The following is a 26,450-nucleotide window of genomic DNA, read 5'->3' on the forward strand; positions in this document are numbered from 1 at the left end:
GCCACGCTGTACCCATGTTCGTTAATGTGATCTACAATTTGATTCATGTTTCTATCAGCAGTCAGCCAAGTCTGGCATCATATTGGAGGTCTAATGGGGAGTGATCTGCTAACAGAGAGCTAGCTGAAGCATTTTTGTTTTCCAAGTAGGGCTGGGGAAAAAAACAGAATAAAGCCTAAACTGTTAAATTACAAAATATCCAATGTTATCAGTATATTGTAAAAGTATCTAAAGTACCAAACAATGCTCCTTCTAATCAATCATCATGGCAGTCCTGTTCAGAGGAACAAAACAGCAGAGCAGGGTAGGTAATGTGTGTGACTTCTATTTTATTTTAGCTTACTTTCCTATTTCTTAACTTGTTTTAATGTTTTGTTTCTTGATGTCTTCCTACTTGTTTTTAATGTACTTTAAATGCAATTTTTAATGTATTTTAATGTCATTTTTATGCCCCTGTAAAGCACTTTGAGTTGCCTTGTGTCTGAATTGTGCTATACAAATAAACTTGCCTTGCCGAATGCTATTGTTCTAGTATCAGAAAGAGCGACTGTCGCATGAAGACTGATAAAAAAAGCATCCTGGTCAGTTCTTTTTCTATTTGATATGTTTCTATATGAAAGTTGCTGAAACTTTCTTTACTCCAAACACTAAACAGCTGCTTTTGTTAATATTAGCGAGCCACTTGTAGCCTCTGCAGACACTGTCAAGCAATGATACACTGTTAGCTAGTTTGCTAGTTACAAAATCTGTATTCGAAGAGGTTTTATTGAAAATATGAATCCATAACAACCATGTTGATCATCAGCAGGATACTGTAGGCACAATAATCTACTCTGACCAGGAGGGTTTGGAAAAAAATTGCGCTCCACAGAGGCTCTTTTACTTTCTGTCATTAGGATCTCTGTTGTCTGTTTTAATTTATTTACACTAATATAAAATTTCATGTAGGCCTCATATTTACACTGCTCATTGTTGATTCAGATATTATTAAATATTCTAAAGTTGTCGAACAGGTGGCAACGACCTCCAACACAACACTGGACCCAACTGTACAAAACATTTGGTGTATTTTTAGCAAAAACCAGCTCGAAAGTGTGGTTATATGGGTACAGCAGTGAAAAATGTGCAGTGTGAAAACAGGGAAAAAATAAAAAACTATGAACACACAGGTCACACAGTTGCTCAGCCCGGTCCAGGAGGAAAGGTTTCAGGAGAGGACCATGACATCATTCACACACACATACATACACAGCCTGATGTTAAACTCTTAATGACCCAGATTTGGCTGTCACCGGATGACAGGACGCAAAATCTTTCCCCCTGTCACAAAGTGATGAACAGATCCGACTTTGAAGAGTTCAGATTAAAAATTTAAATCTCTTTTTGCCTCTTTTGGATCCGTTTAAATCATTAAAACCACTTTGCGAGCGGAGCTTAATTCCCAGGCTGCGTGTTTAAACCGAGGTACATTTTGTATCTGACAGTGATGAAACCGTCCCCTTCTGTTTGATTTCCTCCTAAACAGCATTCAAAGGCAGACAGGCTGAGACTGTATTACCTTGAGAATCCACTAGAGGGGGGCAGGGTTGTTTCATTGCCAAACTGGCAGACAGTTGTAAAAGGATGAAGGGAGGAGAGGAAAGCAAAGAGGAGCAGAAGATGGTTAATTAGAGACACAGAGAGTGAGCGGGAGAAGATGAACAAACATGCAATCAAAGATGACAGAGGAGGTAAAAGAAGGAGGGAATTCGGCGAGTGGAAGGGACGGACGACGGAGGAGCTCTGACTGGTCGTTTCCTGATCTAGCATGCACATTTCTTCTCATTAGGCTGCACGTCGTCAAGCTTTGTGGCCCCGTTGCCATTAGCCGGCTCGGCGGGCGGTTTGTCGACGCACTGCTCCATCCTCTTCATGACCAGGTCCAGCAGCGTTATCACTGCCTTGTCCACCTCTGCTCCTGTCGCTGCACTCGTCTCAAAGTACGGGATTCTGCAACAAACAAGAAAAGAAATATGTCTTTGGAAGCACCATGATAGTAGAAGGTTATAGCCCACAACATGACAACCACTTTCCAAATAATCCCACTGTTATTAGATTGATTGCAATTGGTTCATTTTTATTAAAATCATCTTATAGAAATTCATTTAATGCAGATTGTCCATCAATTTTATCTACTACTACTAAATATTTTCTTTTTTTAAGTATTCATTGTTGGAAATACTGATAATAATGATGCAAACAGATCAATATTTACCTCCTCTGATGTGTACAGTATGATAAATGTGGAAATAAGACTGAAGATGTCAATGTAAATGTGAATGTATGCAATCTGTAGATACATTTTAAATTAAATCTTTTAACTTGCAGTGTCTGAAGTTGACACTGTACCTAGATCCACGAACATTTTTAAGTTCCCCAGAAAGACAGATATTATCACTTCCTGGAACAGGCTTTTGTTGCCAGGCAACATCAGACCCATGTCTTGGCTGGCTGGAATGACACCAGGAAACGATTTTTACCTCGTCCAACAGGAAGTCATTTGTAGATGCCAGTGCGTCACGCAAGTCTGCCTGTGATGTTGTGTTTTTTCTCGCTGCATGTCTTACAGGTAGCTCTTCAGTGAAGGCGTTTGAGATGAAGCTGCTGAGGTGCCAGCTGATGAGCACGCTCTGAAAGCAGCTGAAGTCTGAGTGATGAAAGCCGCTGAAATGCCTACTACTAGGCCTACTTATGCTGCTGTTCGGTACAAACTTGTGGCTGTTGCGATGTTTGTTTAGATGTGGTTTTGATCTGCTACATAATTAACAAGCTGCCTCCACACGCGGCTCACCTGCTGTCATGACAACGGAATAAAATAATCCTAAATGGGAGGTGTGGTTTTTGGTCAACTTTACAAAATGTACTGCTGATGAAGAAAGTCAACAGAGAGAGAAACACAAAGAAGGGAGAAACACAGTAAACAGCTATTATGTGGGGAGCACCGTGCAAACTACTCCATTATTTAAACAGCAAATGTACAGTCTCCCTTTATTCTAAGCCGAGCTCAGGGGACATCAATTAGACACTGGCTAACTGACCTGATGGACTTTAAATTACTATATGGATACAATGAAGAAAGCACTCAGAGGCTACACCACATTGTGCCGGATAGGTTATAACTACATTTTAATATTTAATTCTGAATATAGGCCAATGCTGAGGGAAAAAGAGTCTCGAGTGAAAGTGAAAAGATCTCTGATAAACTGGTTTTATCCCCCTGTGAACACATCAAACTGTATGCAAAACTCAAGTACATTGTGTTCAGCCCCTCCAATGTTCTTAATATTCCAGTAATCATTATTCCAAATAAAACACATGCACCAAACACAGAACATGAAAAAACAAAACCTACCCGTATTTATCAGCCAGCTCCTTGGCCTGTTTCTCCTGAACCTCCCGCTGGTCGGCCAGGTCCGCCTTGTTTCCTACCAACACGATATCTGGATTCTCACAGTAGGCATTTGCCTGTAGCTGGCCTGGTGGGGATTACAAATGAACAACAGCAGCAAACAAATGAGATGTGCTAGCGTACCGAAAAAACTGTATTTATGCAGAGCTGAATGTGTGAGCGGTGTATCAGTAGAACTTCAATCTGCTAAAAATCTGCAAATAGTTTTACTTTATTTTATGCTTCCTTCATTAGGCAGAAAACTGTGAAAAAAGAGCCAACATACTCATCCAGTTTCTGACGTTGAGGAAGCTCTGCTGGCTGGTGAGATCAAACATCAGCAGGAACCCCATGGCGTCCCTGAAGAACGCCGTCGTCAGGCTGCGGAACCTGGAACACACAGGAAAACAATTTCTCTATGAAATATGAAAGTAATCCATTACTTCCACTGCAGACTCAGTACTTCATTTCACTCTTTTGACGTCTGTCTTGGTGGTGATTCGGAAAATTCCCCACAAAGAGATCCAGTGTGTGGGATTCATGCAGATTCTTGGCAGGGTCTATTGGCAGATATGGAATATAATATTGGCAGAAATTAAATTCAATATTCTTAATTATATATTCATTAGTGTGTAATCACATGAGCCTTTTATATCTGCAGAGGGAGCGTGTCCTCTTGTATGGAGTCTGCCATGTTTCTGCAGCAGCCCAGAACAGACAAACCAAACCCCCATGTTGATGCTACAGTGTCTTGTAACAGGGTGACTGGTGTCTCTGTCTCAGCCACTCTGCCCCCCACCACTTGTCTCTGCACTATGTAACTTCAGTAGGAGGGTAGGATCAAAAGTTTTACTGCCAGACACAAGATGCCTCCTACTTCTCTGTATTGTGACTATCGTGGAGCATTTGGGAGCTGATAGAGACCAAAACTGAGCTAAAAGAAGTGTGTAATGAACTTACATTTAACTGCTGTACAGAAGCTCAACTCCAAATGAATAATAATGTTGCTCTATATTTGCTGGATGTGTGAAAAGGGAACCGTTCGCTAACAAGTTCATTATATCAACTCAAAAGCTGTCTGTGCTGTTTACAGCTCGTTTCCAAGGCCAAAACTGTTAAAGCAGATTTAAATGTTTAAGACTTATAAAAATAAATCTAAACACAGACTATGGGTTTATGCAAAACACTGTCAGCTTATGACCAGTGCTTTTTGCATGACGGATAAAATTCACTCCTTCAGTCACAGAGATTTAGCTGTAATACTTACCTGTGATTGACTTGAGCAAAATACACAAAGTGGTAGATGCGTGCTGCTGTTTATATCCACAACAGTTAGTAATGGGACTCGTGTGTGTGACAGCAGCGAGAAACACAACTCCGTGTAAACATTACGTGTGAAGCTTTATAAGCAAATATGTAACATGCAAACAGTCGGGACAAAGCGACAGGTGAACTGCTCACACAGGTGGAGTAATGAGTAAACGATCATGAAGATCAGTTCATGAAAACAGGAGTTTTTTCCGTTGCGCCGAGCTGAAGACATAAAGTTAAATTATGTAACTAACACTGACTCATCCTGCAGTGAGTCATCAGACCTTCATAAAAAGATTCAATAGATCGAGGCTAGTTTCAATTACAGACCACACACACACAATCACACACACACACACTCACACACAAGTGATTGACACTTACTATATATACAGACAAAGAGGCACACACACCAACAAACACAATCATCTGCTGTTTCTCTAAAAATCCAGTGTGATTATACATGCTCCATTCCTGCCACAAGTTTTCTAACTCTGTCACAACTGAATTTGCTGTTACTGAAAACTTCAAGCAAAATCCAACAAGTCACCATGTGTAACAGTAAACAGTGTGGCCACCGTGCAATATGTGAAGTTTTAAAGCGAGAATGGAGAAATGTTCTAACGCACTGACATAAGTTTAAGTTTTTGCACTTATTTTTTAACCTCTGATCCTTTGTCTCAAAGTCAGTGGGCTCTTTAAATAGGTTTTCTGTTAGATGCCTATAATGAAGTCTGTGGTTAACACAAGCTAAAGAGCTTAAGAGCCAGTATGTATCCTGATAGTGAACTTCAAAGCTTCTATGTGTCCTCAAACGGCGGTTGCTAAATTGGGGACATTAAACACCATCACGGCAAACACATAGACTCATCTACTCACTAAGGTAAACGTAACGTTAGCTTTGTTTCTTCTGGTGATCACACTTGTGCAGCACTCTGTTGAGGAAACTTATTGACTTTGCATTTCTGGAGAAAACCTCAGGCTTTTCCCATTTATGACATTCAGAGATTTCTTCCTGCAGCTTGGCAATCGGAGGATCTGCAGCTGAGTAAATTTCAGCTTTGTGTGCAGAGTATTTGTTAAAGAGGACTCAGTACAGATAAATGTGTGCAACCAGTTGTAAAACCAGTTGTCCTCAGCCCACCTCTCCTGTCCAGCTGTGTCCCAGAGCTGAAGGTGAACCTTGAAGGTTTTCCCTGCGGTCGTCCCATTGGGGCTGGATGCTGTGTACACCTGAGGAGAAAAGAAACACTTGTTAAGGTTTTTAGATTGTAAAACCCTTCCTCATTGTATTATAAACAGCTGTGCAGTATTTTAGCATCGACTAAGTCTTCAAACTTTAAGATTTGTTAATGACACAAAACTTCCAGGATCATATTCCATCATCTCACTGGTACCTGAAGCAACACACCACCAACGCAGCCTCTTGTGATTTTCGAACACGGTGCTGTTGTCTGACCGAACGCCCTTCTCTTCGGCTTTATTGGTATGACTATCTCAGCAGGTCTGACTAACAGACTAACAGTGATCTGGCCTCTGTGATGATGAACTCTGGTGTACTGCAGCTGGTTGTGTTTGCGTCCCTGCAGGAAGCCTCGAGCATCTTTCACACCTCTGACTCTCCCAGATGAGTCACTCACACTTTCTCCAGCTCTCTTTTAAAGCTGCGTTCACGCCGATCATGATCAGAGCACTTAGTTTGAACTTTAATGTGTTTTACAGGTGATGACTGACATCGAGTTAGGTGGCAAATTGAGAGGGGAAGGTTTTCAGGCCTGGGACAGGGTATGAGTAACAGACTAAGGTGTTTAAAAGCAATTTAAATGCCAAAACACTATCCTGGTGAGTGCTGGAATATTTATTTTATTTTTTATTACTTTTGGTCCACTGTGGTTTGCCCTGTACCGGCCGCACCAGAAGAGATACGCTCTCGTGCAGGGGTATCTTCAGTTTTTTAGTATAAAAGACTGCATTTACATTACAAAGCAAACAACCAGGACTGTACATGTTCATGTTTGTGATGCAAGATGATGTTCAGCTTTATGATGGACTGCATTGTTTGCCATACAGTAGTTTGCCTGAATTGGCTCCCCGGCTGCGTCACCAGACCGGCTCCACTGAAATTAAATGAGAGATCTGAGCCCATTAGCTGCTTAAATTGTATAATCAGCAACGTCTTAAAATCAACTATAAGATCACTATATTTAGCTCTGATAAATGACCTGATAGGGAGTCATGTGACTTTTCTCTACAAATCCTGTTTCCATGGCTCAGACTGTAAACTAACCGTCCACATTAAGGCTTCAGCTTCAGGCTCCATAAAGACCCTGAGGGGGAGCCTGTGACATCACTGCGCTACAGCTGTGATCACACGTGTGTCGGCTTCTGTTTGACTCTTGACTCTTGAAAATAGGGTGTGAGCTTAACAAACACACACACACACACACACACACACACACACACACACACACACACACACACACACACACACACACACAGGAGGTGAGGAACAATAATCAATCCTATGAGTCATCCGGAGCAGAGGGATTAAGGCAGTTTTGTCAGTACAGTATATCAGACGTGGGAAGGCAGAATAGCACCTAGGTGACCAAACCAAGCCTCAGTCAGATAACACTGATTCAGATAACTGCATCTAACACTCTGATGTCTGGATCCATATATCCTAATGAGATTCCAGCAGTGGGTGTAAATGTTTTCAGCAGGTCTTACTGACAGTTTAAGGTGGCACCCACGATCAATGCTTTGAGTATGAAACCCCAGGTAACGATGTGTTTCATTTGGTCGCCTGTCACTACAACTTCCAGGAGAGAGTCAGAGACTGAGGAGGAAAGTCAGCAAACCTGACTAAACAAATAACATGAATATAATTTTTAAATATAACCAAGTCTGTGAACGTTTGTGCCTGAGTCAGGTAGATACATAATCATTGACAGTTGCAGTTGTTTAACAATAAAGACAACAACACCCATGATCCCAGGCTACATGTGGCAGAAATGACAGACTGTGCATTTAAAGAAATAATCTGACAATAATTTGACATTGAGAATGAGATGACAAGATCAACATGAACTCATATCTCACTAATGAAGCTCCGGTTATGGCTTTTATTCACCTGTCTCCCTTCATCCCTCTATTCACCTGACCATGGGCATTTCATTATCTCCCCCTCCATTTAACCAACCAGGTTCTGCCACAAACACCATCAGCCAATCATGTCTCTGCAGTCTAACTTAGAACCGCTCTCTTCTCTGCTGCTGTCAGCTGTCATTTCAGGCTTTCTTGTGACCTCCATCATCACCACCACCATTGCCTAGACTTCTACACACAGCTTCATCACAATGGAGTCTACCTGCCATATACTTTGTCATTCTCTTTTATACACGTGGCAATACATTTTAATCTTTACTCCAAAAATATGAGTCTCTCCCGATTGAAATTAAAATGCCATATATGATTTGTTTAATATCTGTGCAAAATTAGACGTAAATCAATGAAAATGTCAGATTTCTTGTTTCTTTCGGTTAAATGCTGTCAATATCAGAGTGTGAATCTCGACTGGTCTCATGACTCAATTCAATTACGATTTAGCTGTCAACAATTTGAATGCACGATGCAATGATTCTCAATGTGTCTTATCCTAAATGTTCTATATCACTGCACATGGCAGTAAAACTCCTTGTATTTATTGAGAAAGTCCTCAAACCCTCAACAGTGTTTCTCAGTCCTGTCCCCGGGCCCTCCTGCCCTGCATGTTTCAAATGGTTCCCTGCTCCAACACACCAGATTCAAATGATCAGCTCGTCATCAAGCTCTGCTGAAGCCTGATAACGAGCCATTCATTTGAATCAGGTGTGTTGGAGCAGGGCTCTAAAAGATGCTGGGCAGGCTGCCCCAGGTACAGAAAACCACTGGTGTGCATTATCAAAAGCTGCATCTTTTCAATACATTCAGTGTTCTTTGTGGTTGAAGGTGTTAGCTTCAGGTGAAAACAGCTAACGTGATAAGTAATTGCTGTGAGGCAGATTTACACTCAGCATTCGTCTCGTCCAGTTCGAGCTTTCCACCAAGTTCGTAAAATCCAACATGTGCTCTGAGTTGTGCGCTTTCAAACTACTCAATGTGTTTTATTACTCACTGCTGATCTCTGCCTCGCTGAGCAATATAAAGCAACGTTAGCCCAGTGTTCACCTCAATGCAAGAGAGTAATGTAACTTTATACTTTATTGTCCAGCCGGTGCCAGAAATCAACAATCAACACAGGTTGCAATCTGGCAAATAATTCTCCCAAGAACTTTCCACACCTCTAGTAACTGTTGCTGTTGCCAAGATCCCACTTTCACAGTTCAACGTCAATGCACGTTGCTATTCCGAAAAACAGCAATTTCATCACATTTACTCCCTTGATGCCAGCTTGATGCAAAATTATTGAGGAAGAAAGATGTAAGAATATATACATTTCTCACAATATTATTTTATCGTATTATCTTTTTGGACAAATTCTCTCAAATCTTTTCTTTTTTTCATGTGAAATAATGGATGCTTTCATTTGTTCGGTAACCAGGCCAGAAAGGTTGGGAATCGATTGCTCCAACCTAAAATTGTCAATGAAAGCATCACTGGTAGAGACAAAGAACTACAGGTTTTTCATGCCAGTTAGCTGGAAAAGCAAAGTTGAAACTCTGGTCAAAATGTCTATGATCTTAAAATAACATACTGGAATATTTTCAGGCTAAATTGTGAAACACAATATGAACCTCAATATTTTGAAATCTCCTCAAAAGCCCTTCATAAATTCTAGGACTGGGTGACAAAATCAAATATCATGATATTTTTTTCATCAAATACCTCGATTTCCATATTGCGCCAATACAGTAGGAATGACAGTTGGTACCTATATTAAAATATTAAATATTAAAATGACAAGACTTTTTTTTATCGATGATCAACAGTAATGTGAATATAAAGACTAAGTGGGTAAAGGCAAGAACAAGTAGACCTGTCTGGTAAGTTCAGAAAATTACATCACTTTTACTGTAATGCAGCCAAAGACCACTTATATCACGATAAAATGATATCCAAAATCTAATACATTATATAGTCTCATATCACCATATAATATCAATATATTGTCAGGTCCTCATATGTAATAATTTAATTTTTTTGTCCATTTATTAACATCACAGCAATCATGATGTTAGAAACTCACTAGTTGACCTCGGCCGGCTATTCACATATCATATATGGTGGTTTACTGCTGGATGTGACCCAGGTTTGATCTCCCTGTACCAGTTAAAATAATGACTGTGACTCAGCTCAGCAGCTGCTGTGGGAGAAAAGCAGCAGAACGCCCAGACCTGACCTGACCCACCGTTTACTCTTTGATAAGTACAGACCAAAGAAAATGCCTGGGCAACTGACACTGTAACTATGGTAACCAAGCCTGCATCACCTCTGTGTAGGGTGAGTGTGTGGAAGTTGGCGTATCAGAAAAACTGACGTCTAGCTGAGATGGAGCTTCAGATGGATGAGATTTTAAAAGTAGAAAGATTTCAAACCTAGCAGAAACATGCACACCAGCTTATGTGAAGGAATCAGAACTCACCACTCTCTTTTCCCTGAAGTCGATGCCGACTGTGGTGATGAACTTGGGGTTGAACTTGTTGTCTGTGTATCGGTACAGGAAGGTGGTCTTCCCCACGCCGGAGTCCCCCAGGGCAAGGAGCTTTATAAGGTAGTCATAATCCCCATCAGTCATAGTGATGACTGCAATAAACCTGTGGAAAACACAGAGAGACACGTTAGCATTTTGATACAGGGAGAAACTCCTAGCTGAAGTTCCCATAGGCATCCTCTCTGTGTGTGCTAATAATAGCATATGATATGAATAAAACACAAGGAAAGACTAAAAAAGAAAGAAGAGAAGGGAGTGTACACGCACATCCAATCCAAAGAGGGCAGGTGTTGAGCTGAAAATGTCAAAACATGAAACAAAAAACGGCTCGCACACTGCAGGGCTCCAACATCCACTATTTAATGCACCAAAGTAGTGACGTTGCAGGCAACACTGCTCCTCACCAGACTTCAGTGTTGTTATGCTACCCACTGTTGAGTTATTGGACTGTGGTCAGAGGGTCGTCCTGACCAGAACATGACTTTCTGGGAAAATGTGTGTGGGAGCATTTACACAGCAGAACATCACAGACAGTGAAAGAACATGTGAATATATAAAGATTGTGACAGCCATAATTTTATAAAAATGTGGCCTTGAGTTGTTGACAGAGCAACATCGCCACAGTTTATCACACCACCGAGGCACAAACAGCAATTACATAACTCAAAGACGCTGAACTTTAACAAAAGGTCTTTCAGCAAAATCAGAGAAGGTGAATTAGCAGCAGCATGCTCTTATTTTGGTAACCTGAGTACTCCTGAGCACTAGTTACTGTATGTGGTATCTATGTGGAAAGGAATGCAGTTTTCATGGGAAATTCTTGAATCCAGTGTTCAAGTATCTAATGAGTTGTAGTCTGGGGTCTGTTTGCCTCCTGGCTAAAAGCGGTGTATTTAGAGAGCGGATCATAAGACTCTAATTCACTCAGCTGAGGGGAAGCACGTACAGTATAACACTGTGCTTTATTACAGTGAGGACAGTGATTATCAGAGAGCTCTGATCTCCTCACAATATCCTCCCTGTACCTGGTGGTGAGAATCAGAGTGAAGCCAGACTGAAGCAAAGATGACAGAATATTTAAAGAGCTCATCATATCATAATTAGATTTCTATAAACTACAGCTATTTCCTGTCATCTAGAATAGAAAGAGCAGCTGTGGATGTTAGTGCAGTTACTACACACAAATGTTACATTCATTTTTACACTTTTTATTTTGATTTCTTTCTCCTACATACACTCTGAAGCAATGCCATGTTTAACTCACTGACGCTATGACATGTGGAAAGGAGGAGCCAATTGATGTCCTTTACCACCTGAGCTACGTACAGCCAATCAGAGCTGAAGTCAGATCAAAACATTCAGAATCACATCGACAAATTACTAGCCTCGGAACACAGCCTTTAGTCAATAGCAGCCTGTGTCGTGTGTCATTACATGTGTAGATGAGGATAGTACATGTCTGAAAAATGATTAATATCAATGTTGTATTTGATCTTACTGTTGTTAGTGGCCTTTAACAAGCACCATTTCCCATGAGCCCTACCATCACAAGTTAAACTTCAGCAGGTTTGTCTGTGGACAAGTTGTCTCACTGACTACAGCAGGACAGAGATAACATCAAGAGACAGAGGACTGAGACCGGACCGTGCAGACATTTTATCAGCAGATATTACAGCTTAAACGTTGGGAGGATGACATTATAATAAAGCACTATTATGATTATGGAAGAACCCAAGTTTCAATGACGCTGGTACCCTGGTAAATCTTCATGGGAGATGTAGTTTTTTTCTATGATAAAAAACTGTTGTTTGATTTAGTTAAACTTCTAACAGGATGGCTGGAGGCATGGTAAGTGTTGGAAATGTAGTATCAGCAAGTTAACGTCTTATAATTAGTTAAGTAGACATAGTTGTTGACATCTGCATCATGTTAGCATGCTAACATGCTGATGTAAAACAAAATGGCCGTACAGAGAACAACCTCTTTGATTAAAACAATAACACAGCCTTCTCTCCGGCACCACTGCTGGACATTTTCCCACTAGTGGTGAAGATATAGAAACAGCAAAGTCATCCCTTCTTATTTTTACATAATCTACATATGTTTTGTAATCAGCAATGGTGAGAAACACACTTTTAATCAGCAGCTCTTTGGCAATTTCTCTAGATTTTTGCAAAATAGTGGAATCATGAAAAAGGACACATGCCAGTGAACAAAGTTTGTCTGCTTTGTGTCTTATTACAACGTTATAACTGCACAGTGACACAAGGCAGACCTTTCAAATCAATAATTCTCACAAACGAAGTGCCACACAATGATAACACAACTTTGAAAACTAAATAAAACATCTTCTCTATGTTTATGATAGATTAATAAAGTGAAACCTGTGGCTTTCTGTGTAAGAAAACACATCTAAAACAGCATGACTGGCTTTAGAAATGGTCCAGAGTAATACTCAGTAAAACAATGGTCTTTTAATAAGACCTATAAAAGAGTCTTTATAACTCAGTTATGTTTCCTTTATTTATGGGGACACTTTAGTACCACATGACAGGAAACTGATAGTTGTTATTTTTTCTCTCTCCTATTGCTCTCACACGTTTACCATCCATCAGTTGTGGCACTGATGAAGCCCCCTGGGGGTGCGAGGTTGTGGGGTGAGACAAGGGAGAGGAGCTCATTGATCTGTCATCATTGGTGTAAAACTAGGAATGTATGTAATGGGTCAGTCGGTCATGATTCCCTGAGGCCAAAACAGTTAACGGCAGCTCGGTCAGCTGACAACAGAGAACAGCACAACTCACAGTCACTATGACAACGAACAGAACAGGACAAAATACAATAAAGCAGGGATTTATTTCAACATGTGCGTTCATTTTCTTGGTAGTGGTGGAAATGGATTTACAAATAAATAAACTGATTTTTATACATTATTAATTTCATAATTATTGAAAGAAAAAGGTATTCAATCAACATTGCCCATGTCAAGTCGGTTCACCAATTCCTCCATATATGAAGTCCCTAAGTGATCATTTGTACTCATCATACTGCATGCACTCCAGAATTATAGTGACCAGTTCACTAAAATCAGTGATATATTCATGTAGTATTGAACCTGCTCTGGCTTTACCCCTGAACAAACATGGAAAACCGCCTATTTCGGCTGTGTTTCTACTAAGAAGTGCAGCAAAACAGTGGGAATATATTAGATCCGGTGTTTCGGTCGACATAATGGTCGGACCGCCTTTAGCTCTGATTACAGCATAAGCTTATGCAATGTCACAACATTTATTTACATCCAGAGTTGCATTAATTTTTGGCCAAGATCTTGTATTGATGATGGGAGAGTCGGGCCGCTGCGTTAAGTCTTCTCCAGCACATCCCAAAGATTCTCAATGGGGTTCAGGTCTGGACTCTGTGGTGGCCAATCCATGTGTGAAAATGATGTCTCATGCTCCCTGAACCACTCTTTCACAGTTTGAGCCTGATGAATTGTGACATTGTCATCTTGGAATATGCCCGTGCCATCAGCGAGGAAAAAATCCATTGATGGAAAAACCTGGTCATTCAGTATATCCAGGTAGTCAGCTGACCTCATTTTTGGAGCACTTAAGATTGCTGAACCTGGACCTGACCAACTGAAGCACCCCCAGATCATAACACTGCCCCCACAGGCTTGTACGGTATGTACTAGTCATGACGGGTGCATAACTTCATCCGCCTCTCTTCTTACCCTGATGCGTCCATCACTCTAGAACAGGGTAAATCTGGACTCATCAGACTATTCACTATCAAACATAGCCGTGAGTTCTACTGTAGATTTTTTATGATTTTATTTAACCAAACGTTTAAGTGATCTCTGATCACGATCATTCAAGATTTTTTCCAACCACATTTCGTTCTTAACCCAATTTTAGTAGTTTCAGCATCTCCTTAGTTGTTTTCTTTGCTTGATGAAGGACAATTATTTGACCCTTCTGAAACAGAGTAACATCTTTTTTTCACGACCACAGGAAATGTCTTCAGACATGGTTGATTAAGAAATGAGAAGCTAATGTATTAGGGACAACTAGCTAGGTGTACTTAATAAAATGGCAACTGAGTGCATACCTAATAAACCATCTCACTGTGTTGTGGAGGAAAGGTTTTCCCTGTTGTCTACTAAACCTTGCATCTCAATAACAAGCAAGAACAAAACCATAAAACACATAGAGACATTAAAAATGTATGAGCCATCAGCCACAATAGGAGAGAGGGGAAACAAATAAAAAGAGAGGACAGAGGAGAGGACGGAGTCTGTAACAATCCAGGCCTGTTTCACAGAGAGAAGAGACGACTTGAGAGTTGTACAAGGACACATCATTAGTGTCACTATCAGAATGTCAATCAGGAAGTTGTGTTTTGCTCTTCCCCCTCTGCTATCCTTCACATATGTGAGATAAAAACATGTCACTACTTTCAGTGAGACTGTCAGTCTGTGGCTTCATTAACTAATAAGAGGTGTACAAGATGTGACCACACTGAGACATACTGCTGCACATTCACTGTGCAAAGCAGACTTTTCTCCTTCATTTCTCTTTTTTATTGTTCATAAAACATGACACATTACTTCTGTGCCACACTCTATCACTTAAGTAAGATCTTAAAGGTACCACATGTAATTGAGTATTTGCACTGGTGGTTTTGCAACTTTTAAGTAAAGAATCTGTCAATGTATTCTATTACAGATAAATAGATGGATACAGAAGGAATTAAACTCTACTTTCATACTAAAAGTATGTGAAACAGGATGTTCCTCCATATCTACATCTTTATGATGTCACTCACTGACCTCGGAGATTCAGAACAGTGACACGTCAAATTAAACTTCCTGTTCTGGTAAAGCTGCTCATCTCAGCTCTCGCGTGTTTTCTAAAGCAAATACAAGCATGAAGACTAAGTTGCTATAGCCAAGCAGCTCTACAGCTGACATGGACACAGCAGCACTGGAGCTACATGCTAACATGTTCATAATGACAATGGTAACATGCTAAGTTAAGTGGGTATATGGACACTTGTCACATTCATTCACTGATGGCAGAGGCTGCCAACAACCGGGTGTTCTCTGCCAGAGGAACCACCAGATCTGACAAAAAAAGAACTACACAAAAAAGCTATGGTGATGTAACATGGAGACTGCAGGAGCTGGCATGGGCCAGCTTGAAAATGTCCTCTTAAGAAAACAGTGACATTAGTCGTTTGATAAAATGCTACAACGTGTCTGACACCTGAAGTTGCTCTTCAAGTCAACCAATACTCAATTTGTTTTTATTGGACCATAACAGCCATCTTTCTCTTACCTTACCAAATTAGTTGGGGGTTTTGGACCAAACCTTCAAGAGTAGGTCTACCATCACCATCACCGAGACCCTTCCTTCCACAAAGAAGGCTGCTGTTAGTGTTTTTGGGTAAAGTTCCATTTTAACCATTGAGTCAAGTCAAATTCAGGTCAATGACTCTTTTTTTAACAGTCATTCGTAACAGTAATGGGTCACTTTGAAAAGCATCCACAACATACAATATTTGGTGGAGGACATGATGGTATTTGTTGAGTGATAGTCTGACTCACCAGTTGTAGACAGTGGTGATACAGTAAGCTGGCCATTGGCCGACTACTTCAGCCGGCATTCTCCCTTCAACTATTTGCATGTTACCCTGTTTTGAATCCCCTTTGCTACAGGAAACACCAACAAGAATCTCTGATTCTTGTTGGTGTATCTACATTGTGGAAAATGGCGAGTTACCTTAACAGTAACCTGGTTGCTAACGGTATGAACCTAAACAAGGTAGCAGCTGATACCTTTTCTTTTGCTGGGATTTTGCTATTTCAGTTTCCAAGGTACTAAAAAGTCACCTTTGCTGCAAGGTGATTAGTTTCAAGACATACAAACAAGCTAGAGTATTTGTCCCCTGATACCTGAAAGGTGATGGGTGCAGCCAAACTGTTCTCCAGTGCTGACACAGCGCTATGCAAGACTAGTCAAGTGAAGACATAACACTGTTTATGAAAGGCTCCTTAGTCTTCTCTCATACAGAAATATAATTGTATTTTCTTTGATCTTGTAAACCATTTTGTCACTCTCCATTACAGCACTTCAGGAACATAATGGATGCACAACACGGCCTGATAATGTAGAACACATCCATATTGTGTGCTTTGTGTTGTATTGTGCTCTTACAATCAACAGGTTAAATCCTGCACTGAACTACTGCATTAATCATTTCACACTAGAGAAATCTACACCCCCATAGAGAAGTATAAATCCTCCTGTCAGACCCTGAGTGTAATTTCCACCACTCATTGCTGCGCTGCTCTAAACACACATAGATTTATTACACACCGTGAATTCAATCTGAACTGAGAAAGAAGAAGTGCATATTGTGTGGAGTCCTACAGCATGTTGGTAGCAATGATGTACAAATATGACTCCATTATGAGATAAGAATTCAAGCATACAGACCTCAGCAAGCTGGCTCCAACGCATAGCTGCTCAGATAATGTGAAAGACCGAATGTCCACAAATGTTTGTAATTTAATTTTGACAAGGCAGAGGTCCTGATGATTGGTCGTAAACACCTTTCAGAATCAATACAGCCATTTCTTGGCCACCTCACTCCGAACATAAACTCAGCCTGCGTGTTATCTCTGACTGAGGCTTGGTCCAACATGTAAAAACAGTCACGCTTTCATCAAATGAGGAATATCTCCAAAATTAATTAATTTCTATCATTCAGTGACACAGAGAGCTTTGCATGCTTTCATATCTTTGCACCCTGGTATTTGATTACTCATTCCAAAGGGGAGCTCCTTGGATTTTACAGATGAAGGTCAGTTTGCTCATCATGAGTAATAGCACTGACCAGAACAAACTGTTTTTCACATATCACACAAGTTTTGGCTTCATTACAATGGCTGCCAATCTCTTTTAGAACTCAATATAGTAGTACAGAAAAGGATTATATTGTGAATTGCAATGCCAGGCCTTGTATTGAGTACTGGAGTATTTAATCAAACTTCTAATCATTTGTGAGATCATCAATTTGGATCTTTTAACTGTCATAGATCAACACGATTTTGGGTCTACAGCTACGCTAGAAGCTCTGTGAGACGTGTTAGTGCTGGAACACTACTGGAACATGATGATTGATCTTCATGCAGTACCATCTTTGCAACTGGACAGTCACGTTTTTGTAATGTAATGGCTTAACAACTCGAGTAAAAGACCAGAACAATACGCACAAAGGAGAAGTGATCATTTCTAACACAGATTTAACGTAGCGAAAGGGTCTATTCTAACCCAAACCATCTTTTCCTAAACCTAACAGAGTATTTCTTGTGCCTAAAGGTAACCAGCTGCCACAGAAAACTGTAAAAAAAAAAACAATAATAATAATAATAAGTACAAGACCCATTCAGCATCAACAGCTTACTCTGAGTCCAGACTTTGAATCTTTTTGCTCAGTTGCAATGATGGTCCTCAGGCAACATTAACTGAATCCAGGACCAGCACAGTGATATCAGGTTAACCATACTTAGGCACAGCATTACTTTGAGTTAAACACTTTCATCACAATGGCAATGCTAACATGCTGATGCTAACCAGGTATAATGTTCACCATGTTCATCAAATTAGCTTAGAGTGCGATCATGCCAACATTTGCTAATTAGCACTAAATACAAAGTACAAATTAGACAAATTGAATTGATCAAATACCTGCAAAACTGACAACATTCCCAAAGTACTGGACAAATTAAAATGTTGACACGCTGGTAGACTTAGAGGAAATGTCAGGAGATCACCAAAGTTACTAAGTTTAACAATTTGCTGCACCAAATGTCTTGTCGATCCATGGTATAGGAACAAAGGGACCAACCGATCAACCATCATTACTATCCGTGTAGCCACGCTATTAAGGGTGATCAAGTTTTTAATGCACTGGCTTCTCAGCTCTGGAACAGCCCTCCATATAGCATCAGGTCATCTACCACTGATCTTTTACATCTCATCTTACTTTTCTGACTTTGCTAATTTCTGTATTTATCTGTTTTATTTATTTTATTGTGAGTTGACATCTTTACCAGACAATCGTTTTCTGCTGCGTTCGTATTGCTTGTCCTGTCAGTCATCTGACAGTGATTCTTGTATAAAAAGTACTTAATGAATAAGATATTATTATAATTATTATGAATTAAAAATAGTTTGGTTTGATGAGAGGTTCTCACCTCTTAATAATTCAGGCTGGAATAAAGAGCGGAAGCAGGACAGAGGAGGAATAATGTGAATGTGTTTTTTAATATACAGTAATTTTAGATATTACTGTTCTAGGGGGAGAAAGACAGAAACAACAGTCTGTACCTTGCTAGCCTTTGTTCCTATTATCGAAAAATTAAGGCTTTTATATGATAAAAGAAGAGGGTGTTGTGTCTCTGGGGTTCATTAGATCGTTATACATAATGCAACTTTGATCCTTTAATTAAAGCAATAAATAATTCATGGCAGTTTAATACATTTTCACCCAAATCTAAGTAAGATTTCCAAATTTGATTTATTCTGATGGGACCAGATGGCTCTAAGCAACAAAAAAAAACATTTCTGTTAGAGTTTACAGCTGCACAACATGTTAGTTTTTACATCTTAAATGACAGGAGACAAACATGTTGGAGGATTTTAAGGCGATTCCATCAAAAAGACATCAGTTAAAGGTTTCCACATGATCAGTAATCTGTGTATTAGCTGAGTTCTTGAATCTAAAATCACTATTTTGGACAGAGAAACATCCCAGAAACTGCTCAGGATGGATGGAAGATTTCCATTCTACTACTGAAAGCAGCAGGGAAGTAAGGGCAGCTTGGCCTTTGCTATGTTAATTATTGATCAACAGCTACAGGATTCATCTGTCTCTTCCCACTGAAAATTCTCATGCAGGTTTTAAGAGAAGTAAAATATTTTACCACTCAAATCACAAGGGCTATGCATTATGTCCTTTAAGTGTAATAAATAAGAAGAAAAAGAAAGAGAAAACTGTTTTTAAAGGATTATATGAGGCATGATGACTAATAGTGGGCATTTGAATGCAACTCTGATGACCTGGTTTCAATCCTCATGAAGTTTTTTACATTTAGAGAATTTTCATTTGAGAAAGTTTCTTAAACCTGTGACTGTAGCTGTGACTATCTAAACCTAAGCATTAATCTACATTTTTCAAGTTCTGAACAAGTTAAAATTTGATGTTTGTGTTAAGCACACAGAATTGTATAGTTTACGTGAGCACTGTGGACGACTTTGAGCAGACACACTATCAGGAATACAACACAAGAAAAGCTAAGAAGAAAAGCTCTTGAAAAATACCATCGCAATATGACGTATCTCCTCAGTCTGAGCGATGCAAGGAAGTGACGTGAGTGAAAGTACAGAGACACCTGCGCTTCCTCGCTCTAAGCTCCTGGTGGTGCATTTAAGGGATTAGATCCCCTCCACGATGGCGGAGGGGGTAGATTTCCAGGTCACAGGAGGACGCAAGGAAGCATAATTTAGCATAATGAAAGGCGCCCACTGCCTTCTTCTGTGGCTGCTTCACGCCCACTCTGAGGTTTGCCTGTTGCTTGTGTGAAAAAGTTTAATGTGAGGCAGCAGCAGTAGGAAGCAGCTCCAATATGGAGAGCACATCACGAGGATGAAGGCTCCCATCAATGAGATAAAATGAGAAAACAGTAACAAGTACATGCATGAATCATTATCCTGAGTTCCATGTGCATGTTAAGCCAATCTGAATCACAAACTGGAGTGATGGATTCCACCACTCACACTTAGAAATACTGTATATAGAAGTGTTTGCAATCTGTAAATAAAATGAATGTCCATTGCAGAAAAAAATGAGGTTTAAAATAATGAACATCTGAAGGTTTACAAGGGACAGTGTGCACATAGCGTCAGTAGAAAAGCACTGGCAGTGCACTTGGGAGTGCAGGTTTGAAGCGCTTGTGTGGTGAGAGAAAAAATACGCAGCACGCTGGTTTTGATTGACATTAGCTAATGCTATGGTAACAGAGGGCTGAGTGCACAGCTGACAACAAGCTTACAACAAGGTGATAAAAGCACAACACTCACCAGCAACATTCTGTGTACGGACGATCTGCTTCAAAACCAGCTTCCCCTCTATTTTCTTGGTTACCAGGGTGACACATGACAGGCATTTGAACAAAAATCTTGCCTGAATAAAAAAGTATAAAATTGAAAAAATATACAATGGTGTGAATAAGAAACTATTCAAACAAAGAATGAGAAAAGATTGCAAATTTAACCCATCTACTGCGCATCAATAATATCGGTGAAGCGAGATGTCTGCACAGAGACTACAGGATACTAAAGACGACACTAACCCCAGCAACAGACTGTTCACTCTGCTGCTGTCTGGCAAAAGAAATAGAAGTATCCGCTGTAGTACCACCAGACTACAGAGCAGCTTCACTCCTCAAGCAGTGACACTCCTGACCTCATCCTAAACACTCCACCATGAATAGATTTTTTTGTCGACTTGATTTTAATTTATTAAGTCAGTACATTTTGCTTGGTGTGTGTGTGTGTGTTGTTTAGGGAATTTCAACAGAAATGTCATTACACAATTTTGTGTTGCATAATGACAACTAAATTAATCTTGAATCTTGAAGCCAGATGTCAGCGCTTGACAGATGCACAGGGATATACTGTAGACACATTACGTTCAGTAACAAATTACCATTACTCATATTTATTTCAGATAGATCCTCCTCCCAAACTGTAGTTTCCCAATAATCTGTTATATATAAAGGTCAGCAGACGTTTGTCACAGAAATTTGTTTGACTGCTGTGGCCTCTGAATCATCTTAAACAGATCAGACGTCTGAATTGTTTCCCGTCCATTCTGCGGACTCTGCTGAGGGCCTTTGTTGTTAAACCAATCTATTCTCCAGAGACAACGATCAATAACCGCTAACATGGATGAAGATTGACCCTTGATTATCCAATTTGTCCAGCCATCCTCCAGGTTTACCCCTCAGATTGGCCAAAACCTTTTAGCATTTCAGACCCACTTAGCAAAACAGTGAGGCACATCTGAGACGACACAGCCGAGCGATCAATGGAGTGAATCTAAACAGCAGCTGGTTGGCCTGCAGTGTACAGCTGCTCTCCACAACAATTGCAATTACTACCATTACTTCCTTCTATTCTTATAGCTACATGACAGGTATGCTTTATCCACACCACACTGCATTCTGTCCAGTATGTTACACTGGTTTTAAGTCTGCCTACAATCACAAGTTGACTTGTCTTCTGGAACCGGATCTGATAAAATACGACACTCTCAAGTCAGGTGGATTTATTTATTTATCCATCTGTGAGACCCACCAGGGCTTCCTCTATCCTTCCCTAATCCCACAGCATGAGCTGGGCTAACATCTTTACAGACAGCACACACAGCTGGATCTGAAAGGTCAGCATGGATATAGGAATACTGGGTGGCAGAGGAGGAGGGATGAGGAGATCAAGGCAAAGAACAGGCCAGTGCTGCAGGTTTAGAGAAAGCACAAACGGTGGCAGGATTGGTAGCTTGAGTCAGGAGTTCTGAAGTTCATTTGGACATTGTAAAAACCACACACCAGTCAGCCATCAAATGAGAAGTGTTGAATGACTGGCCCGTCTTTCAATCCAACCAACACCTGGGTCCAAAACACTTTCCCAAAACTACCATCCAGATTGATTTTTGGTCTCCAGAAGATGAATCCTAATGACGTGATCAAATGATCTCTCAATCCATCTCACTAGGCTTCAAGCTATGCACTTGTGGTGAAACCACAGCGGTTCGTAACAAAATGCATCCTTCCTGAGGAACCACTGGCAGTTATGGGAGTGGTTTAGATATGACAACTGCCAAGAGAAGCCACTGTTCGTTTGAAGACAGCAATGGTGGCTCCTAAAGAGGTTAGTGTATATTTTGAAAGTGCCTGCCTTTGTCCAAACAGTTTTCCATGGACAACTTCCAAGATGGTTCAAGTGTGAAGGTGGTAGTGTTTGATGATTGGTCTGTCTTTTCATCCGCCCAACACTTGAGTCCAAAGCATCCTATCTCAAACTGTCCAGATTGACTTGATTTCTCGTGACTATTCTTGGTCTCCAGAGAATCAATCCTAATGACTTAAAGACCCCCTGACCTTTCCTCTAGCACCATTATCAGTCCAAGACTGCAGCCATGCTAGCAACACACTGTACTAAGGCACAGCAGTGGTTTGAGCTAAATGCCAAATAATAAAGTGTCTTATTTTTTTTTATCTCATCTCTAAACAGCTACACACACTGACCAGCGACTGAACAGATTGTGTTTATAGTACTGCAGTAAAAACCTGTGACATTTTCTTCCAAACCAATATGTTCTGTGTTCTCTGTCTCTGTTACTTTAACACAGAAGTGATCCATCTCACAACATATGAAAATCAATTCAATTCATGAAACCATTGCCATTTTTTCAGTCTGGTACTTATACTACAGGAAGTGATGGTTTTCAAATTCCAAATGCAAAGCTCTTTCTGTCCCAATAGAAATGAACAAACCCTTTCACGTGTAGGGTGTAAATTCTACTAAATCCAGCCACATGAAGTCTGTTCAAAAAGTCAGAACAGAACAGACCAGCTAACACTAATACACTGCTGATGTGGTGAGACACCACGGAGCATTGTGCTGCAACCTGAAGGTCTCATGATTCCAATAAATGTTTTTTAGTTTAACCCACTTACATTTTAAAGCTGTACACAACAAACTGCTGAAAAACAACCAAGCAAGTGTGGGATAGCTGGAATGCGGAGGTTTAGGTGGAGAGCTTCTTCCCTCAGTTGATTCTATTAGTCTTCAGCAAACGTCAGGGCGCACTATGGGTACTATACCAGTATACTATACTATACTATACTACTTACTGAACATAGACAGAGACAGAGACAGAGAGAGAGAGAGAGAGAGAGAGAGAGAGAGAGAGAGAGAGAGAGAGAGAGACCAATTATAAGAACCGATATTCAGCATTTTTGAGTTTTACTCCTGTCAGTTCCGGGTCAGAGTAGAATCTGAAGTGACCTGACATGAGCAGCTGACCAAAGAGAACCAACCACTCGGGTGTTCTTGATGTAGTTGTAGTTGTAGAAATTGGCCTTCAGAACCTAATCCTATTTATAACTAATAACATTTTAGCCGTGTTAATGATAGCACAGGTGTAATTAATACCCCCATTGACAGTATATCCAATACCATTAATGACAGCAGATGGAATTACAGGTGTTATTGCTAACTTATATCACAGCAGAGGTGTAACTAATAACAACGGGCTGTGCCAGTAAGTTATAACAGTGAGCCAGTATGGACAATCCAGCGGGCCTGAACTGACACAGCGTAACAGAATGCAGTCCTCATTAACATTATTAGTTACACTGACGAATGTGACAAAATATAAAAATGTCTTCTGTGAAAAACGTTGGACATCTATTCTATTCTACTTTGCTCAGCTCCTTTATGCCAACCTCCACTCTTCTCAGTTCTGCTCTACACAGCACATTTCTACCCTATTTTACTCTAATTAGACTTTTCTCTCCTGTATTCTCCTAAGCTCTTCTCTGTTTTTCCTTGAATCTACTTTGTTTCATTGCTTACTGAGATGAAGGACATGTGATCAGTCAGCTGACTGAGATCGTGGTCGCCTCAGGACAGTAAAACACACAGCATCATGAGAAGCTGGAGGGCCGCCCTGGTCTCTGGTGCATCCTGCTTCTTAAAGCTAAATTATTTGGCAATTTGTTTATCATTAAACTGGATATATTCTTACAATATTTATGGGATTAGGTGTTCTTTGACTTTCTCATTTTATTACATTTTCTTTATTTGTCGTCATGTGTTAACACTGTTTTTTGTTTTGTTTTGTCACACAAGTTAACAACTGATGTCTGTATATAAAGAAGAAGCATTCAGTGTGCTAATAAAACTAATAATCACTATAATTCCGGTTTGATGCTTCTCAATCTAATTGAGTCTTTCCTTGTGTGACTTTTTCTCAACCCAATTTAGGTTCTACGGTTCTCATGATCCCTGCTGTCAGAGTTTCCACGTCAACTTTTAGTTATGTCTTTTATGTTCAAGAGATCATGGTGCTCAATGAGGGTTGTTACATGGAAACTAATTATATAATTCAAAACAATTTATTCTGCTGGTTTTGATGGAGGATAATTTTCCACATGCAGTCCCACATCGACTCCATGTCCAGAGAAACTGATCTAATTTCTCCACAGGAGCAATAATTCTTAATTTTGTTGACAGTTTCTATTTTAAATCTCCAAACAGATTAATTCTGTTAAAAAACAAAAAAAAAGAAAGAAAGAAAAGAAAGAGCTTATTTCCTTCAGAAACCCCTTAAATTTCCTTGTCAAATGCCTTTAATTTGACAAAGCACAACATTATAAAGCTATATGATATTTACATTGAGTGGAATACTCAAATCCAAGACTATGGATCGAAAATTTAAAACAAAGCTGAGTGTTCAGCATGAAATCTGGCAGAGTTTATGAGGATTAAACTACTATTCTATTTAGTAACAGTCACTTTCTTTACTTCCAGTTACTGCCTGGGGACCCCTTTGACCCCTTTGACCCCTCTCAAAGTAACTGGTTCATCAAATCACCAATTTGGCCCTGAAGGCAAGTCTTACAACCCTGGTTGGTTCAGAAGTGCACGACTGAGTGAGTGTGTGTGTGTGTGTGTGTGTGTGTGTGTGTGTGTGTGTGTGTGTGTGTGTGTGTGTGTGTGAGGGAGGGAGGGAGGGAGAAAGAGAAGTTGTAAGTGAAAGATGCATCAAACAAAGTATTTATGTTTGTTTTCAGTGTCTTGAACCAAAGTAGAAAATATAAATCATCATATGTATACAAATATATATATATATATATATATATATATATATATATATATTAGTTTCACAGGCTGCATAAAAACAAACCTTCTCGATCACAATTATAGTAACTTAGGAACTAAGATGAACTGTTTCCCACTTGATGATGATGCATTTTGAGATTACAGGTTCTGATAGGGATATATGAGTGCAAGTATTAGTAGGGCTGAACACTTAACTGAAATATTAGTGAAATTGCAACATGGCGAAGTGCTTTATCTAAACTGCGCTGCAATTTTTTGATACAATGTGTCACATACATACATAAATACATACATACATATAAATGAGGTATTATAGTGCTGCAGAGATTCCACAGCCTACAAATCATATTCTCCTGATTTAAGGGAACATGGTTGTCTTAAATCATTATTTTTAGACTTTTTCCTGTGAAAATGTAATGAAAGAATTACAGTTCCCACAATCAAATCATAACTCATATCACAATATCTGTCAAAATAATCAATAGTGGAAGGGAAAAAACTAAAAAAGTCAAAAAGTAAATCCTTTAATTTGACCTTTACACATGTGAATGGATCAGTGAAATGTCGGTTAAGAACCAGAAGTTAGTGAAAGTTATAGTTGGGTAAGAAACCTGGATGTCTGCAGCTTGCTAATCAAGGCGCTGAGGTCTTAAATATCTACTTTAGCATTAGCATCCGATGGTACATCCACTGCAGCAGCAGTGATGCATGTAAAAGGGTCTGAACCTAATAATCATCTTTCAGCTGTTGCTGCTATAGCTCTGTCAACCCTGAAGACCGTGGGCCCCTCAAGTTCCACCGCGGTGTTTAGGACATCATTGTTTAGCCACACCTCAATCCACCTTTTTCCTAGCCCCCATGATACCTTGCATGAATTATGGACGCGACTTCCGGTGAATCCAGTTATAAAACTGGTAACAGGATGCTAATCCTCGTTCTTTGAGCAATTGGTACGACGTATCATCATTAATGAAGACTTAGGTGCGGAACTTGGGCAGCGCTGGTTGTTGTGGATTTAGCCTTAGCTTAGGACACAGACTTC

At 40.0% G+C, this 26,450-nt stretch overlaps 1 protein-coding gene across 1 annotated transcript in view; it reads right to left on the minus strand.

Moving 5' to 3' along the window:
• Nucleotides 1-454: 454 nt before the first annotated feature.
• The window catches only part of LOC141006363 (ras-related protein Rab-27B-like), a 59,398-nt gene continuing 33,402 nt past the window's right edge, over nucleotides 455-26,450 (minus strand). Inside the window, exons 2-6 of the mRNA XM_073478545.1 lie at nucleotides 10,362-10,533; nucleotides 5,883-5,971; nucleotides 3,714-3,817; nucleotides 3,392-3,515; nucleotides 455-1,989 (exon numbers count right to left, since the gene is read on the minus strand). Coding sequence (XP_073334646.1) covers nucleotides 1,803-1,989; nucleotides 3,392-3,515; nucleotides 3,714-3,817; nucleotides 5,883-5,971; nucleotides 10,362-10,514 — 657 coding nt within the window. The 5' untranslated portion in view covers nucleotides 10,515-10,533 and the 3' untranslated portion in view covers nucleotides 455-1,802. The remainder of the gene's footprint in view (nucleotides 1,990-3,391; nucleotides 3,516-3,713; nucleotides 3,818-5,882; nucleotides 5,972-10,361; nucleotides 10,534-26,450) is intronic.

The sequence above is a fragment of the Pagrus major genome, chromosome 12 (genome assembly GCF_040436345.1).
Source record: "Pagrus major chromosome 12, Pma_NU_1.0".
In the NCBI taxonomy this organism is placed as follows: domain Eukaryota; kingdom Metazoa; phylum Chordata; class Actinopteri; order Spariformes; family Sparidae; genus Pagrus; species Pagrus major.